At 38.1% G+C, this 14344-nt stretch overlaps 4 protein-coding genes across 7 annotated transcripts in view; 3 read left to right on the plus strand and 1 right to left on the minus strand.

Moving 5' to 3' along the window:
* LOC104706683 (cleavage and polyadenylation specificity factor subunit 2) overlaps positions 1-2531 on the plus strand; it is a 6530-nt gene extending 3999 nt beyond the window's left edge. The window contains exons 11-17 of one of the 2 annotated variants that reach the window (XM_010422892.2): positions 25-209; positions 664-756; positions 1309-1407; positions 1497-1628; positions 1720-1764; positions 1846-2091; positions 2187-2531. In XM_010422892.2, the coding sequence (XP_010421194.1) occupies positions 25-209; positions 664-756; positions 1309-1407; positions 1497-1628; positions 1720-1764; positions 1846-2091; positions 2187-2288 (902 nt within the window). In that variant the 3' untranslated portion in view covers positions 2289-2531. The remainder of the gene's footprint in view (positions 1-24; positions 210-663; positions 757-1308; positions 1408-1496; positions 1629-1719; positions 1765-1845; positions 2092-2186) is intronic. The other variant, XM_010422891.2, reaches the window with a different exon arrangement.
* LOC104706684 lies at positions 2721-7244 on the plus strand. Of its 3 annotated transcripts, XM_019228370.1 has the most exons (11): positions 2728-2804; positions 2907-3235; positions 3641-3715; positions 3814-4715; positions 4833-4921; positions 5030-5133; positions 5212-5302; positions 5531-5606; positions 5680-5794; positions 5874-6405; positions 6538-7244. In XM_019228370.1, the coding sequence occupies exons 2-11, from the start codon at positions 2950-2952 to the stop codon at positions 7025-7027; spliced, it is 2760 nt and encodes a 919-aa protein (XP_019083915.1). In that variant the 5' UTR covers positions 2728-2804; positions 2907-2949; the 3' UTR covers positions 7028-7244. The 3 variants fall into 3 exon arrangements, with proteins under 3 accessions (XP_010421195.1, XP_019083915.1, XP_010421196.1); XM_010422893.2 differs by having other exon boundaries at positions 2721-3235; XM_010422894.1 differs by lacking the exon at positions 2728-2804 and having other exon boundaries at positions 3146-3235; positions 3630-3715.
* Positions 7429-9130, minus strand: LOC104706685 (60S ribosomal protein L13-3). Its single transcript, XM_010422895.1, has 5 exons — positions 9030-9130; positions 8464-8573; positions 8197-8330; positions 7943-8101; positions 7429-7825 (listed from the first exon to the last, which is right to left on the minus strand). The coding sequence occupies exons 2-5, from the start codon at positions 8567-8569 to the stop codon at positions 7604-7606; spliced, it is 621 nt and encodes a 206-aa protein (XP_010421197.1). The 5' UTR covers positions 8570-8573; positions 9030-9130; the 3' UTR covers positions 7429-7603.
* Positions 9407-14293, plus strand: LOC104706686 (kinesin-like protein KIN-10C). The gene is made up of 20 exons (XM_010422896.2): positions 9407-9634; positions 10009-10174; positions 10282-10482; positions 10575-10746; positions 10825-11027; positions 11122-11381; positions 11506-11560; positions 11633-11665; positions 11751-11804; positions 11893-11946; positions 12034-12075; positions 12205-12258; positions 12336-12405; positions 12484-12564; positions 12651-12958; positions 13054-13100; positions 13333-13354; positions 13453-13515; positions 13687-13725; positions 14014-14293. The coding sequence occupies exons 1-20, from the start codon at positions 9486-9488 to the stop codon at positions 14056-14058; spliced, it is 2118 nt and encodes a 705-aa protein (XP_010421198.1). The 5' UTR covers positions 9407-9485; the 3' UTR covers positions 14059-14293.

A 14344-nucleotide genomic window follows, 5' to 3' on the forward strand; every position in this document is an offset into this window, starting at 1 on the left:
TCACATTTCTGACCACACTTGCAGTTGTTGGTTCTCACGGGCCTGCATATAAAGATATATTGATTGATGGATTTGTTCCCCCATCCAGCAGCGTAGCTCCAATGTTCCCATTCTTTGATAACGCATGTGAATGGGACGAATTTGGGGAGGTTATTAATCCAGATGACTACGTGATCAAGGATGAAGACATGGACCGAGGAGCAATGCATGTACGTTCCTTGTATATTTGGTCTTTATTTAGCTCTCGTTATATTTGCAACCTAGACTTCTTATATTCCATGATGTGTGCATAGCCGTCCTTATGATGATATTGTTTTTTGAATTAAAAAGAAAAGAGATTTAACAAATCTGCTCAATATGCACTGAGGATTTGGGATACAGATATGTTAGCTTTTACGGTAAGTTGCTTAGGCTCCTGATTTGGTATGAGTGCAATTCTTCAGTTGAGTGCACTGGTTCGACCGTTTCATCTTTAGTTTCTCTTTTACAAATGATTGCCTACTAGTACGGTTTGCTATGCTATGGGTGGTGTGGATTGTGTGAATGTATGGCATTGTCCCCATAATATTATCTCTTAACCCCCTAGTTAAAATCAGCTTTAGGAGCATTCTATGTAGAATCTTCTGTTGCTTATCAAACTTTTGATATAAAATTTCATTTCAGACCGGAGGTGATGTGGATGGAAGGCTTGATGAGGCTACTGCTAGTCTCATGCTTGATACAAGACCTTCGAAAGTCATATCCAACGAGCTCATCGTAAGTAGACTCTATTACAAACTTTATAAGAGCTCCTTAACCATCTAAAGAGCAAGACATCGATAGAGATATTGGACTCAGCTCAGCCTCCCATTTGTTCTCCCTTTCTAGAAACTCTAATTGTTGTTATAGATTGCTTATCAATGATAGGTAACAGGGAGTTATAGTCTTCTCACTTAGAAGTAGAGAGATAGAATTTTTTAATCTGATGATACCAGAGAGCTTGCAAGCAAAACTTATTAATTGACGTTCTAGTTAATTGTCACTGGATACCTTGCTTATCAGATCTTAAGCACAATAATACAACTTATTGCTAGTTTGTTGGTTGGACTAGTCGGTCTAATTTTCCTTATTATTATTATAGAGTAACTTGTGTGTGTGTCCTTACTTTTATACACTTATGTCATTTAGAAGTTTCAGAAGACTATTTTCATAATGTAGGGCTTGCCTGATATACAAAACAGATATGGCTGTTTTAGACTTCTGTCTATACGGAGTTGCTGTCTAGTTTCCCTGATAAATGATTTAGTTTGTTGTTATGCTTTTGCGCAGGTGACTGTTAGTTGTTCACTTGTTAAAATGGACTATGAAGGTCGGTCTGATGGCCGCTCAATCAAGTCAATGATTGCACACGTTTCTCCTCTTAAACTTGTACGTTGCAATTCCTTGTCTCTTGTCTTATATTTATAAGTAACAACATTGATATAAATTATGGTGATGTAATGTTATATCATGTGAAGGTTCTGGTGCATGCGATAGCTGAGGCCACAGAGCATTTGAAGCAACACTGCTTGAACAACATCTGTCCACACGTGTACGCTCCTCAAATAGAGGAAACAGTGGATGTGACTTCTGATTTATGTGCTTACAAGGTAGAAATCTGAAACTTATTAGAAAGATCCTTCTAACGCATGGGTTTTTAGTTATGATTGAATTAACCTGTATGGTGTAATACATCATCAGGTCCAACTTTCTGAAAAGCTGATGAGCAATGTGATCTTCAAGAAGGTACCTTTTATTTCCGTGGTTATATATATTTTTTATTCCTGGATTTGCATCCAATGTCTGTGAATAAATGATGAAAACCAGCTGGGAGATTCGGAAGTAGCTTGGGTGGATTCTGAAGTAGGGAAGACAGAGAGCGACATGAGGTCTCTACAACCGATGGCAGGCGCTGCATCTCCACACAAACCTGTTCTAGTAGGTGATCTGAAAATTGCAGACTTCAAGCAGTTTCTGTCAAGCAAGGGTGTTCAGGTAGAATTTGCAGGTGGAGGAGCTTTACGTTGTGGAGAATATGTCACTCTACGAAAGGTCGGTCCAACTGGTCAAAAGGTAAATACAAAACATATCTTACAAATATTTACTACAAGTATTAAGCAAATCACACGATGGCTTAAAAAGTTTAAAATTTATGGGGGCTTGTTCAGGGAGGAGCATCGGGTCCACAGCAAATTCTGATAGAAGGACCTTTGTGTGAAGACTATTACAAAATCAGGGATTATCTATATTCTCAGTTTTACCTTCTCTGATGAAGATTCTTCTCCTTTCGGCAACACTTTTTAGGTGGTAACCTCGTAGATTGATGTGTTAAAAAAAATGGCAAAATAGATTTTTCCTAGTCTTTTTGTCCTGTCATCTTGGTAGAAAACTTAAAAATTGTACTTACCCGTTATTACCAAAGCTTAAAGGTGTGATTTTGTAACATTGTACCAACATCGTAAGGGATATATATATATATATACCACTCCTCTATAACTATGGTTATTACCGAAGCTTACCGTTTCATTTTTATAGTCAAAAAGATTTTGCCAAAGATATTATGTCTAGAATTGGATTCCAAACAATCGAAAGACCATTTTCATTACACCTGGTGTTGGATTCGTGATGATGTGGCATTTAGCTTCTTTACTTGTTAAAACCATTTGTAAAAACATGGAAATTTGGAAAAATAAAGAAAGCAATTTTCAAAGTTATTATGAGGTGGTGGTTAGGTGTGGTCTGTGTGTTTGTGTCCGTCTGAGGCTCATCACTCTCCAACGCCTCTGGTAACGAAACGAACACACATATTGATATTGATACGCATTACTCTTAATTCTAAACCCTAATCCTCCTTTCCCATTATTCTCTTCTTCTTCTTCTTCTACCAGTCAATCATCTTCTTATCCTCTCTCTCTTACTCCAAAACAAGCCATGGCTTCTGCGACCGCCACGTGGACACCTTCCTCCCTCCAGCTCCGTCTCGCTTTTAGCTCCGGCGTCCGTCGGAATTCTCGCGCCGTTTACTTACGACCGTCGCGATTAGCTAGGAAATCGGGTTGTGGAGTGGTCGTCTGTGTTTCGCAGAAGCCTGAAGTCGATGCTGCCTGGACCGGATCGGATTCGTCAAAGTCGTCGGCTGATAATTTGGCTGGGTGGGATGATTCCGGCAACGATGATAAAAAGTCTGCTAGAGCTAAGAAGAAGAGTCTGATTGAAGGTATATGCAGAGAATTAACCAAGAGTGTTATGAACTGTGAGATTCGGAGTTTTCGATGTTTAAATCAGCTGGTGATTGTATGATTTTTACACGTTTCATGATAATGCATACTTGATGATAAGAGTAATTCTAGGAGCCATGAGTGTTGTTGTTCTTATGGAGGAGATGCACACACTTATCTTTAGAACGAGTTAATGAATAGTGTGCCTCTTTTTCTCTGTTTGATAGTTAGTTGGTTATTGAGAGGTTGTTTAGTCAGTGCAGATTTTCAAAATGGTTCAATGTATGTTACGGTGGAGTTTTTGTTAAGACTCTTTAGCATTTTTGATTTCTCTGTCTGAAGCTGTTTATAGTTTACCGGTTTTCTGGTGGACTAATAACAATCTGGAAGTAGTTCGCTTTCAGGTGTAGTTGGGGCTGGAGTTGCTGGAATCGTTTTGTTTCTTGGGCTAAGCTATGCAGCAGCATCTTTTAACAAGCGTAATACTCCTTCTCTTAAAGTTATTCAAGCTCTTTCAAGTGGCTGTTTCAGAAGTTTTCTGTTACTGATTTGTAGGGAAATCATCTTTTGAGTGCAGGAACAAAGAAACAGGAGATGCACTCGTTGACTTCTCAGCAGGAAAGTATGATTCAGTCGTCTGATGAAATTTCTAGTGATGAGATCAAGGTAGATAACAGTGAGGAAAACAGTCTTAAGGACGAGGGTAAGGGTGTAGAAAATAATGATATAGCTCAGCAAGGTGATGAAGGGTCTGGTGAAGATAAACTACTTGGTAAGGAGACTTTGCCATTTGATGGTGTAATGTCTGATGAAACAGATGCTACTGAAAGGATGCCCCAAGATACGCCTGAAGCAGATGTGATGATCAATGTGGAAACTGATCTTGAGACAGCAGAAAGTGAGAAGATAATTTCTGAATCTAAGTCTCTGTTAGACTCATCCACTGAGCCTATTCTTCCAGATTCAGAAAGTAGTAATCTTGCGGATGTGGAAAATCCAGCTACTAAAGATCCAGATAGCCTTCCGAACACTGAACCAACCAATGTGTCTGATTTTGAAAATCGTGCTAACAGTCAGAAGGAAACTGAGGAGCTTCCTGAGGTTTCTCCACTAGATGACACGGGAACAGAACTCTCGACTGTAACTGAGGAGCTTCCTGAGGTTGACGGAACACCCGAGTACTTGACTGCGGGAAGTATAACATCAATCTCAGACATAGATACAGCGAAAGAAACTGAATCTTCAGAAACTCCTGTGCCAGAATCAACAGATGGGGTAAACGATGAACTAAACATAGATCGTCAAGATGAGGTCGACAACGGACCACCTTTGGAAATACCAAGTGCTGGAAGTGCATTTTCTTCTGCAGGAATTCCTGCACCTTTTATGTCTGTTCTAGTAAATCCTGGAAAGATTCTTGTCCCCGCAGCTGCGGATCAGGTCCAGTGTCAAGCATTTGCAGCTTTGCAAGTTCTGAAGGTAATATTATTTTTTATGTGGTACAAGACCCTCGCTATGTGTGTTGATGTAGAGCTTTGCATTGTTCTGGCACATGTAAATCTTGCAGCTTATAGTTCATTGTGTCCTATCTCTCAGGTCATTGAAACTGACACCCAACCTAGTGATCTATGTACTCGCAGAGAATATGCCAGGTGGCTAATTTCTGCCAGCAGCGAGTTATCAAGGTATACTCTTGTGATAGTGTTAGTGTATCTGATTGGGTTAAACTGTTTGTCTTTGGTATTAAAAAAGTGAAATTCATACATTTATGTGTGTTCTTCAACTTTTTGTAGAACCACAACTTCAAAAGTGTATCCTGCTATGTTTATAGAGAATGTTACTGAGCTTGCTTTCGATGATGTTACTCCAGAAGACCCTGATTTCTCATCCATTCAAGGTTAAGATGAACTCCGAGTTTTAATTCTACCCGAAAGTAAAATAACATATGAAGCTAAATTCTGTTTACTCTTTTCAGGGTTGGCAGAAGCGGGGCTCATCACGAGCAAGCTTTCTAACCGCGATCTGCTTGACGATATTGAAGGCACAGTCTTGTTTTCCCCTGAAAGGTATATTGCCGGAAACTCATCCAGCTTGTCAAAAAGAAATTCTGCATTTGTATATCGCAAATTCTCTTATGACATCAGTGCTGCATTTTCAACATTCTTATGAAACCAACGGCATAAAATATTTGTTCATTCTGTTTCTAGAAAATTTATTATATTTTGTACTTTTGACTATGGTATTTCAGATGTAGTTTATTTCTATAAGTTAAGCTTATTTCTGGTTCGATGCAGCCTTCTTTCACGCCAGGATCTTATAAGCTGGAAAATGGCCTTGGAGAAACGACAGCTTCCAGAAGCTGATAAAAAGGTTGGATATTAAGCTTGGTTTTGTTCACTTCTCATAAGATTGCAAATAATCATTAATTCGCTTAATCATGCAGAAGCTGTATGAACTATCGGGTTTCATTGACATCGAGAAGATAAACCCAGATGCATGGCCTGCTATTATCGCAGATTTATCTAGTGGGGAACAAGGAATCGCTGCCCTTGCATTTGGTATGTGCAGATTTCACATTTAGATATGTCTTCTTGCACATTCATTACCTTTTTGTATAAATGCACACACATTTTTTAGGTTGTACAAGATTGTTTCAGCCTCAAAAACCAGTCACCAAAGGACAAGCTGCCATTGCTCTTTCAAGTGGTGAGGCATCCGATATTGTTAGTGAGGAATTGGCACGTATAGAAGCAGAATCGATGGCTGAAAAAGCTGTGTCTGCGCATAACGCCCTTGTTGCGGAGGTAGAAAAAGACGTCAATGCAAGCTTTGAGAAAGAGCTTTCCGTGGAACGGGAAAAGATTGAAGCGGTCGAGAAAATGGCGGAGCTAGCGAAAGTGGAGTTAGAGCAGCTGAAGGAGAAGAGAGAGGAAGAGAATCTGGCCTTGGTGAAAGAACGAGCTGCTGTCGAGTCAGAAATGGAGGTGCTCTCAAGGTTAAGACGCGAAGCAGAAGACAAGCTGGAGGATTTGATGAGTAACAAGGCGGAGATATCTTTTGAGAAGGAAAGGGTTTCCAATCTTCGAAAAGAAGCTGAAGAAGAGAGCCAGCGGATTTCAAAGTTGCAGTATGAATTGGAAGTTGAACGAAAAGCCCTGTCTATGGCCAGGTACTTTTAAACTCATTACTTTTATAAGGACAAAAGTTTCTATCAAAATTTTGATATCTAACCCATGAGTATAACTGTATAAACCTTTCAATCTGTCCATAACCGTATTCCCGTCATATGTTGTTTGTTCAGATCGTGGGCCGAGGAGGAAGGAAAGAGAGCTAAAGAACAAGGAAGAGCCTTAGAAGAGGCAAGAAAGCGATGGGAAACAAATGGACTGAAAGTTGTTGTTGATAAAGACCTTCAAGAGACGAGCATTGGAGAGACTGAAGAAAGTGTATTACTCAACAATGTGGAGAGATCGTCGGTTGAAGAAACTGAGGAGAGAGCCAAAACCCTGATGAATAAGCTGAAAGAGATGGCTGGAACCGTGGGAGGAAAATCCCGGGAAGTGATCTTCATTGTGATGGAGAAAATACGATCGTGGATTACAATTTTGAAGGAATACGCAGAGAATTTTGGAAAGCGAACTGGAGAAATGAGAGATGCGGCCGTTGTTAAGGCAAAAGGAGCTGCTGAGGAAGTTGGGAAAGGAACAGCTCAGGTAACCGAGAAGGTGAAGAGAGTAGCTGAGGAGTGTAGAGATGGAGTTGGAAAGATCTCCCAAAGGTTCAAGACCTAAGTAAGAAAAGTATTTTAACTTTTTGTATTTTCTTTCTAAATGATAAAAATAAAAGAGAATAATGGGATGGCCATTACATTTACAGTATTGGTCCAGTGATGATCAGAACCCTAAATTGTATCATTTTGTAATTTTTTGTTGTGGTTACTAATACTTACACTTCAGTGCAATATGTTATAAGCTGCCTTGGTTAGTCATAGGCGCTTTTCACTGCAGATAATAATAACATCTGAATTACGTCAATCCAATTTTAATAATCCCCCACGGTTGGATTATGTTATGAACATTGGTTGATAGTTGATTGATAAGAATGGTATTGTTATATAAGTTCTTAATAGTTTTAAGATTTTTTTGTAATTGTACAACTGAATGCATTATAATGTTTATATTTGGAACCTAAGTTTTAACATAAAACTCCCAAACTCGTTATATTTCATAAACACAGGAAACCGAAGTACCAGAAATATTCGAGATCTAAGTATTAATAAACCGCACCAAAAAGAAAACAGAGTCTTAAACAAAATCAAGAACAGGAAGAAGAATTCAAGAATGATTAAAGTTCTACAGCAACGATCTTTACTTCTTCTCTTCTTTTTCGGCCTCAGCTGCCCTCTTGGCTCTGGCACCAGCATGGCGTGCGTTTGTTCGCTCAAGACGGAGTTTGTCATAAGCTTTGAAAGCCTTCATATCGGCACTCACCTTCACTAGCTCCATGGCTGCCTTCTGGCTAACAATTGGCATGTAATCTCCCTGGACTTGAGTAGCATTAGCAAGCTCCTCTGGGGTAGAATCACCAGCCTAAAATACAAAAGATACCAATACAAAATTGTTATATACATATAACAAAGAACTCAAGAATCAAGAGGTGTATCTCAAAGTACTACTTCTCTATCTAATATATCAAAGAGATGATACCTTGACTTTACGGGAACGGCGAGGGAACACAACCAGCTTAGCCTTGTAAGTCTTTAACCTTTGGACATTGGATTGAAGACCCTCCAAAGAACGGTTCTTGCGACGGTGATCAACAGAAATTCCGATTGTTGGAGCCAACTTCTTTGGGATACCAGCAGACTAATTAAACACATTCAGGAATTATTAGCTCTCTCATCTCTATAAACCTTAAGAAGATAACAGCCAAAAGAAGAGAGATGTTCCAGAATTAAGACCTTAAGCTCTTCAAGAGTGAATCCTTTTCCAGCTCTAACTTTCATGTTGTACTTAAGAGTCTGACCATGCACAACAGGGCGGAGAGGACCAGAGGTTGGACGAGGGAAGATCTTCACAGCCTTCGTCTGTCTAGCTGAGAAAACACATCACGCATAAAGGAGACATAAGTAAAGATGAGACTCTACTTCACAAGTACACAACTCAAAACGTAAGTAAGCAAATGATTTAACTAGAAAGAAGATCCAAAAAAGAGAATTTTAACCAACCAACACGTCTCCTTGTTTTCCTGGCAGGCTGGTTAAACCAAGTCTTGACATAGTTCTGCCAATGCTTGCGGAAGTGTGAGCTCGGGATAACGTTGTTGTGCTTCATTTTTCTAATAAACAAAATACAAAAAGTTAAAACATGAGAACAAGAGAAAACAAAAAAGATCTTATCTTTCAATTCTAATCGTGTTAAGCAATTAGGAGAATTTACAATTACAAAAACTACATCAACCGAGCAAATGAGTATAAATCAAACACATTACAAGTGATACAACAGATTAGGCTACTCTATATTACTAAAAACATGATCAACAAAAATAATAAAAAAATTGCAGAATCAAATGCTATACAAAATCCTAACAAAATTCAAAGCAAAGCTCAAAATGAAAAAAATGAAAAGAAAAAAAAAACTGTGGATTCAACTAAATCAACACACACTAAAGCTTCAATTGATCCATGATTCAATGGAGAAAGAAAAAAAAAACGCAAAATTCTTAAACACCTAACGAAGAGAGACAAGAAAAGCTCGGAGAGATCGATAGAGAGAGAGGGATAGAGAGACTCACAGCGGCTGGACAGAGTGACTGAGACGAAACGACTAGGGCTGCTCAAGATCCTGATGATACATTTGATATATATTAAAACCCTAATTTGACTTCACATAAAGGTTTACTATTGGGCTTCGTAAGTTTAAATGGACCTGGTTTCAATCAAATAAAGACGAACCCTCTAAACGGTGCGTTTATTCCCCATTGGAAACGGTATCGTTTTGTGTGTGTAAGCTTCTCACATACGCCTAGGTAGGACCAATTTCGGAGTCATCGAAGGAGCCAGACTTCGAGAATTTGAAATTATTTTACTTAACGGCTCATTTCATTTCTCTCTCTCTTTCTCCCAAAGGAAACAAAATCTTCAGATTCAAACGTTTCTTCTCCCTTTTTATCTAAAGAGATTCTCTTTGTTTGTTCGATTTCGAATTCTATCAGTGAGAAAAAAAAAAAAAAACCTAAAATTTTGAGATTATGGAGACGAAGATGACGAAACTGGTTCGGGTTGTGGCTAGGGTTAAACCCACCACGGATCCGTCGTCAACAGGATCAATACTGATCCAGAAGCCGATGGGTGAAGATTCTGAGAGTGTTACGATCTCGTTCGGAGCTCAATTCGCTGGGTAAATTTCACTTCATCCCTTTGGTTGGTTACAATTTGCGAAATGAATTGCATCTGGAGGTTTCGACTACGATTTTGACACTCAATTTAATCTAAATTTCTGAAATTATCTTTGATTACTTTGGTTGGCTTGTTTTGCTGAGAATTGATGTGCGATTTTGAGTTGGGTTTATCGGATTTTGTCATGGAACTGTTTGATTTGATCTAAAAGTTGTGTTTATATCCACTCATGTGTTACTCTTCTGATTTCTTATGGAGATATGACATCATTAGACACCAAAATGATATACTTTGATTCTCAGTCTGTAGTGGATTAGCAACTGTTCAAGCCTAATTAATGAGTAAGTCTTTTTTTGTTTTATGTGTTTGTGACAGTTCGAAAGACTCGTATAAATTAGACTACTGCTACGAAGAAAGTGAAACCCCTGGTTTGATTCTCACTAAGGAGATAAAACCTCTTATATCTAGTGTCTTTGAGGGTAAAGATGCTAATGTTATTGCCCATGGAGCAAGAAGTAGCGGAAAAACACATCTAATCCAGGTATTCAAAGCAATGATCCCTGCAAGTTTTTTTAATTTGTGATATCATCACTATTGTCTCTATAGATGAAGCTGTTAACTGAGTGATGTACGACATGGTGTTTGTAGGGAAACGAGAGGGAGTTTGGTTTAGCCATCCTGACAATGTCTGAGATGCTATCCATGGCTGAGGAAAAAGGAAACTCAGTTTCTGTATCGGTTTACGAGGTTTCTCAGGAAACTGTGTATGATCTCTTAGACCAACAGAAGCGAGTGGTTACTGTACTAGAAGGTGCACAAGGGAAAATTCAACTCAAGGGACTTTCACAAGCAAGTCATATTTAGTGTTCTTGAGCTTAAAAGTGTTGAGACATGCGTATTTTGTAGTATCATTAAGATTTCAAAGTTTCTGCTTTTCACAGGTACCTGTCAAGTCTCTCTCAGAATTCAAGAACTTATATTTTGGTCTCAAGAAAACTCCGAAGCTGAGTAGTGACCCTCCAGTTAGGAGTCATAAAGGTTTGATGATACATGTTACCAATGGCAAGGCCAATTCAGACTCTCATGGGAGGATGAACTTTCTTGATATGGCAGGTTGAGTATTTTAATTATCTTTTCTTTCATGTGATAATTTTGTGTACGCATGTGATAAGAGTTGTTTTCCTCTAACAGGATATGAGGACTCCAGGAAACAAAACAGTGCCTTAGCTCCTCTAGAGATTGCCAGGATAAATAAGTCCATTTATTCTTTACAGAATGTCATGTATGCTCTCAATGCCAATGAGTCTCATGTACCATATCGGGAGAGCAAACTCACTCGCATGTTGAAGGATTGTTTACAAGGATGCAACAGAACATTGCTGATCACTTGTTTGGTAAATACTTTGCTTGCTTTTGAGTTATATCTTTTACGATTAACTGAACGTAATTGCAGGCAATGCTAACCTTTTCTTTCTTTTTTTTTTTCAGCCCCGGGAGTTTAGCCAAGACTCCTTTTACATGCTAAACTTAGCATCACGGATCTGTCTAGGCGGCAACCGAGCCGTGACTAATCCTACTAAGAAGAAGATCAACGGTCTTGAAAAATCTATTTCACTATCCTCTGCTGCTCAAAGGAGACAGACACCTTTGACTGTGTCTGCTACTTCTAGAAAACAGACAGTGCTAAGGGGAAATGTGACAGAGAGAAAGACTAAAGTCAACACTGCTGCTTCTGCACTTAAAGCAAGGTAAATCTTTCAGAACCAGCTTTGTATCAACTTTAAGCCTTAATATTCTTGCTATACATTCATCTGTTCTGTTGTTCAGTTTTACAACATCAAAAAATAATGATTCTTTTTCCAATGATTGAAGGAAACTGTTTGGTGAAGCGAACGATTCGGCGAAATGTAAAACTAGCTCTAAGAAGGTAATTCAACTTTCGCTTTTATCCTTGTGAATTCAGAAATAGTTTAGTTAAGACTTTTTTTGGATTTTGTAGATGGAAGGCAAAGCAAAGATGCCACTTAAAAAGGTAGAGCATCTTCATTCTGGATATTAGAGTAATGATCTTCGGTTTTCTTTCACCTCGAATGACACTTATGTTTATGTTAATGCAGGAAATCTCCACCTTGAAGGTTGTCTTGAGCGTTCAAGCCTCCTCCTCAAAAGAAGTAAGTATCTGCGAGATTGAACTAATAGGAGCTGCATGGCTATATATTACTAAGTCTTTACTTACAAACTCTTTTTTCTTTATTGTAGGAAGTCTGTTCATCTTTTACTATTACAGATTCTCAATCTTCTTTGGTAGAAGAGGTAATAATTTCTATTAACGTCAATATGAAAATTTGCAAGACATTAATTACATTCAGTGGATCACGGTTGGCTTTGACTTCTTTGCAGAATTCTCTATCTTACTCATGTTCAGCAGTAGCCATGGAACCGGTAAATTCTCCTTCTGCAACTTCTCTGCGTCTCAGACTGATGCAAAACAAATTTAAAGAATCGGAGCTGTTTCCTTTCTTGAAATTCAGTTTGGTCAGAATATCTAATATTTACTTCTTTCCTTTCTAGAGCTATTCAACAAGCGTCTCTTTAAGCTCTGAAGTTGTCGACACTACAGATAAGGTAATTTGTATAGGTTTTATGTTTTGTTTCAATATCTGGGTATCAATAGTACCAACAGTTATTCCATTAATCTTTAGGAGACACCCCGGAAACATGAGGAAAAGGTTTCAGGAGCCACTCATTGTGATGATGCTGTTGCAGACAAAGGTGAGACAGACAGGAAAGTTGATAAAGAAGAGTCTGGTTTAAAGGAAAAGTTAACTTATTTATTTTTTCGTATGGCAGCACAAATAGTAGAGTCAGGGGTAGAGAGAGATGACAACAATTCAGTCACTGGAGAAGATCTCCCTCTAGTGGTTAATGAAGGTAGGTTGTGAGTCGTGTGACATTAATCTAAGAAAGTATTATAAAGAAACCTTTTGCTCAATTTCTGGTCTTTCTCTATATGGTAGGTGAAAACCTGGACAAAGAAAACAACAGTTTGCTAGGCAACGAAACTGCATCACCACCGCTTAGCATCCGACTTCAAAATCTGTCAAACAATTTGAAGTCGATATGCAAAATCTCAAACCAACTATCAGTACCTGAGAAATATCAAACTCCCTTCACTGAATCTCAGGCAGAAGAAGCATTAGAGCACAGTGATATTACTGCTGAAGCTGTTGTCAGTCTAGAGCTAAGGACGCCTGAGAAAACTATGCCTTCCAACGTTGACTGCACTCCTTGGAAGACATATAGCGCGCACAGCTCTAAACTAAAGGTAAAAAGAGTTCACAAGTTTAATTAAGATTGACTTTTCATTGAAATTAACATAAACTTTACAATTGACATAATGCATCTTTTGTTTCTGTACAGAACTCTGCTGTTGGAGATTACCTGAAGTTCATAAACACAGCTGGAAAGTAAGTTTTTTTTTTCTTTTTTAAAATTTTTCTTAAGGTAAACACAAAATACACATGAATAAACTTTCTTTTTGACTATTAGAAGCTTTCCAAATCTTGATGTAATGTCTTCGGGTATAATCAGTTGAATTTACATGTATGGTTGGGTCATTATTATTTAGAAATCCTGTCTATATTGGTTATAGAGAAGTGAAACTAAATTAGGCTTTTCTCTTCTCTTGTGTATTTACAGGGAAGATCTAAAGAAGTTAAAGGTGAGAGATGACTAGCTTAATCTGAATTTTCAAATATTTAACTGCTTGTTTATAGTTTAGTACCTAATTTGTTTGTGGCCTATATTGATGAATGACAGGGTATTGGCGAGAAAAGAGCAGCTTACATAGTTGAGCTCCGCGATGAATCTCCATTTCACACGGTAAGTGCCACAGTGTTTTACAAATGAGAAGTTGCATCCCTATCACAATGAATTAACAATAAACTTTTATATGACTTAAAAATAACATGCCTTTTAGTTATATGTATTATGGAACATGTCTCCAAATTCAGTTTTGGTTTGTTTGTAAGCTTTTTGTATTTTCTATTGCAGCTTGATGATTTGCAAGGCATTGGACTTTCAGCAAAACAGGTTAGCTTATCATCATCGACTCCTTCAATTTCTCTTTTTTTTACCCTTTTGAGTCAGAAGTTGGTGACCAAATCTCGTTTAAAGAGATTATCCTAAACCCAAAGTCAACCTTTAAAACAAAAATCAAACAAGAGACATCAGCAAAACTGTTTCGATCATGCAAAATATCACAGTTTTCTTTTTTTAATCCACAATTCCATTTCACAATTACACAAACTCTGTTTAATCGTTGTACCTTTCATAACCTATGATAAAGTTTGTGTAATGATTGGACTTTTGCATTGACAGGTTAAGGGACTGCTTAAAAAAGAGATTGGGGATATTTTCGATTAGTCGAAGGATCTGAAGATATTTATGATGGTTTTCAAGAGATTACGAGGCAACACGACGTTGCTCCTACTGAGTTCGAAGTTCTATATACTAAGCCAAAGTTGTTGAATGTGTAATTTGTGGTGTCAAATACTTAAATTAAGTTTGTAATCGTGACTTACTACTGTTGGAAAGATTTGCGTATGTATCAAGAGTGAACAACCTTTTCATTGTTTTAGTGGTGAAAAAAAACTTTCAATCTGTATGCCTCACTCTCTCACCCAAAAAATAACTTTTACCCGATCGAGAC

The sequence above is a fragment of the Camelina sativa genome, chromosome 8 (assembly GCF_000633955.1).
Source record: "Camelina sativa cultivar DH55 chromosome 8, Cs, whole genome shotgun sequence".
Taxonomy (NCBI): domain Eukaryota; kingdom Viridiplantae; phylum Streptophyta; class Magnoliopsida; order Brassicales; family Brassicaceae; genus Camelina; species Camelina sativa.

Coding starts and splice junctions, on each gene's coding strand:
- LOC104706684 (XM_010422893.2), top strand. CDS start 2,950: ATGGCTTCTGCGACCGCCACGTGGACACCTTCCTCCCTCCAGCTCCGT. Junction 5,303..5,530: donor GTCTTGTTTTCCCCTGAAAG/GTATATTGCCGG, acceptor GGTTCGATGCAG/CCTTCTTTCACGCCAGGATC. Junction 5,795..5,873: donor AATCGCTGCCCTTGCATTTG/GTATGTGCAGAT, acceptor CACATTTTTTAG/GTTGTACAAGATTGTTTCAG.
- LOC104706686 (XM_010422896.2), top strand. CDS start 9,486: ATGGAGACGAAGATGACGAAACTGGTTCGGGTTGTGGCTAGGGTTAAA. Junction 12,259..12,335: donor TTGTCGACACTACAGATAAG/GTAATTTGTATA, acceptor ATTAATCTTTAG/GAGACACCCCGGAAACATGA. Junction 13,101..13,332: donor TTCATAAACACAGCTGGAAA/GTAAGTTTTTTT, acceptor GTGTATTTACAG/GGAAGATCTAAAGAAGTTAA.
- LOC104706685 (XM_010422895.1), bottom strand. CDS start 8,569: ATGAAGCACAACAACGTTATCCCGAGCTCACACTTCCGCAAGCATTGG. Junction 8,331..8,463: donor GAAAACAAGGAGACGTGTTG/GTTGGTTAAAAT, acceptor GTGTTTTCTCAG/CTAGACAGACGAAGGCTGTG. Junction 8,102..8,196: donor TCACTCTTGAAGAGCTTAAG/GTCTTAATTCTG, acceptor GTGTTTAATTAG/TCTGCTGGTATCCCAAAGAA.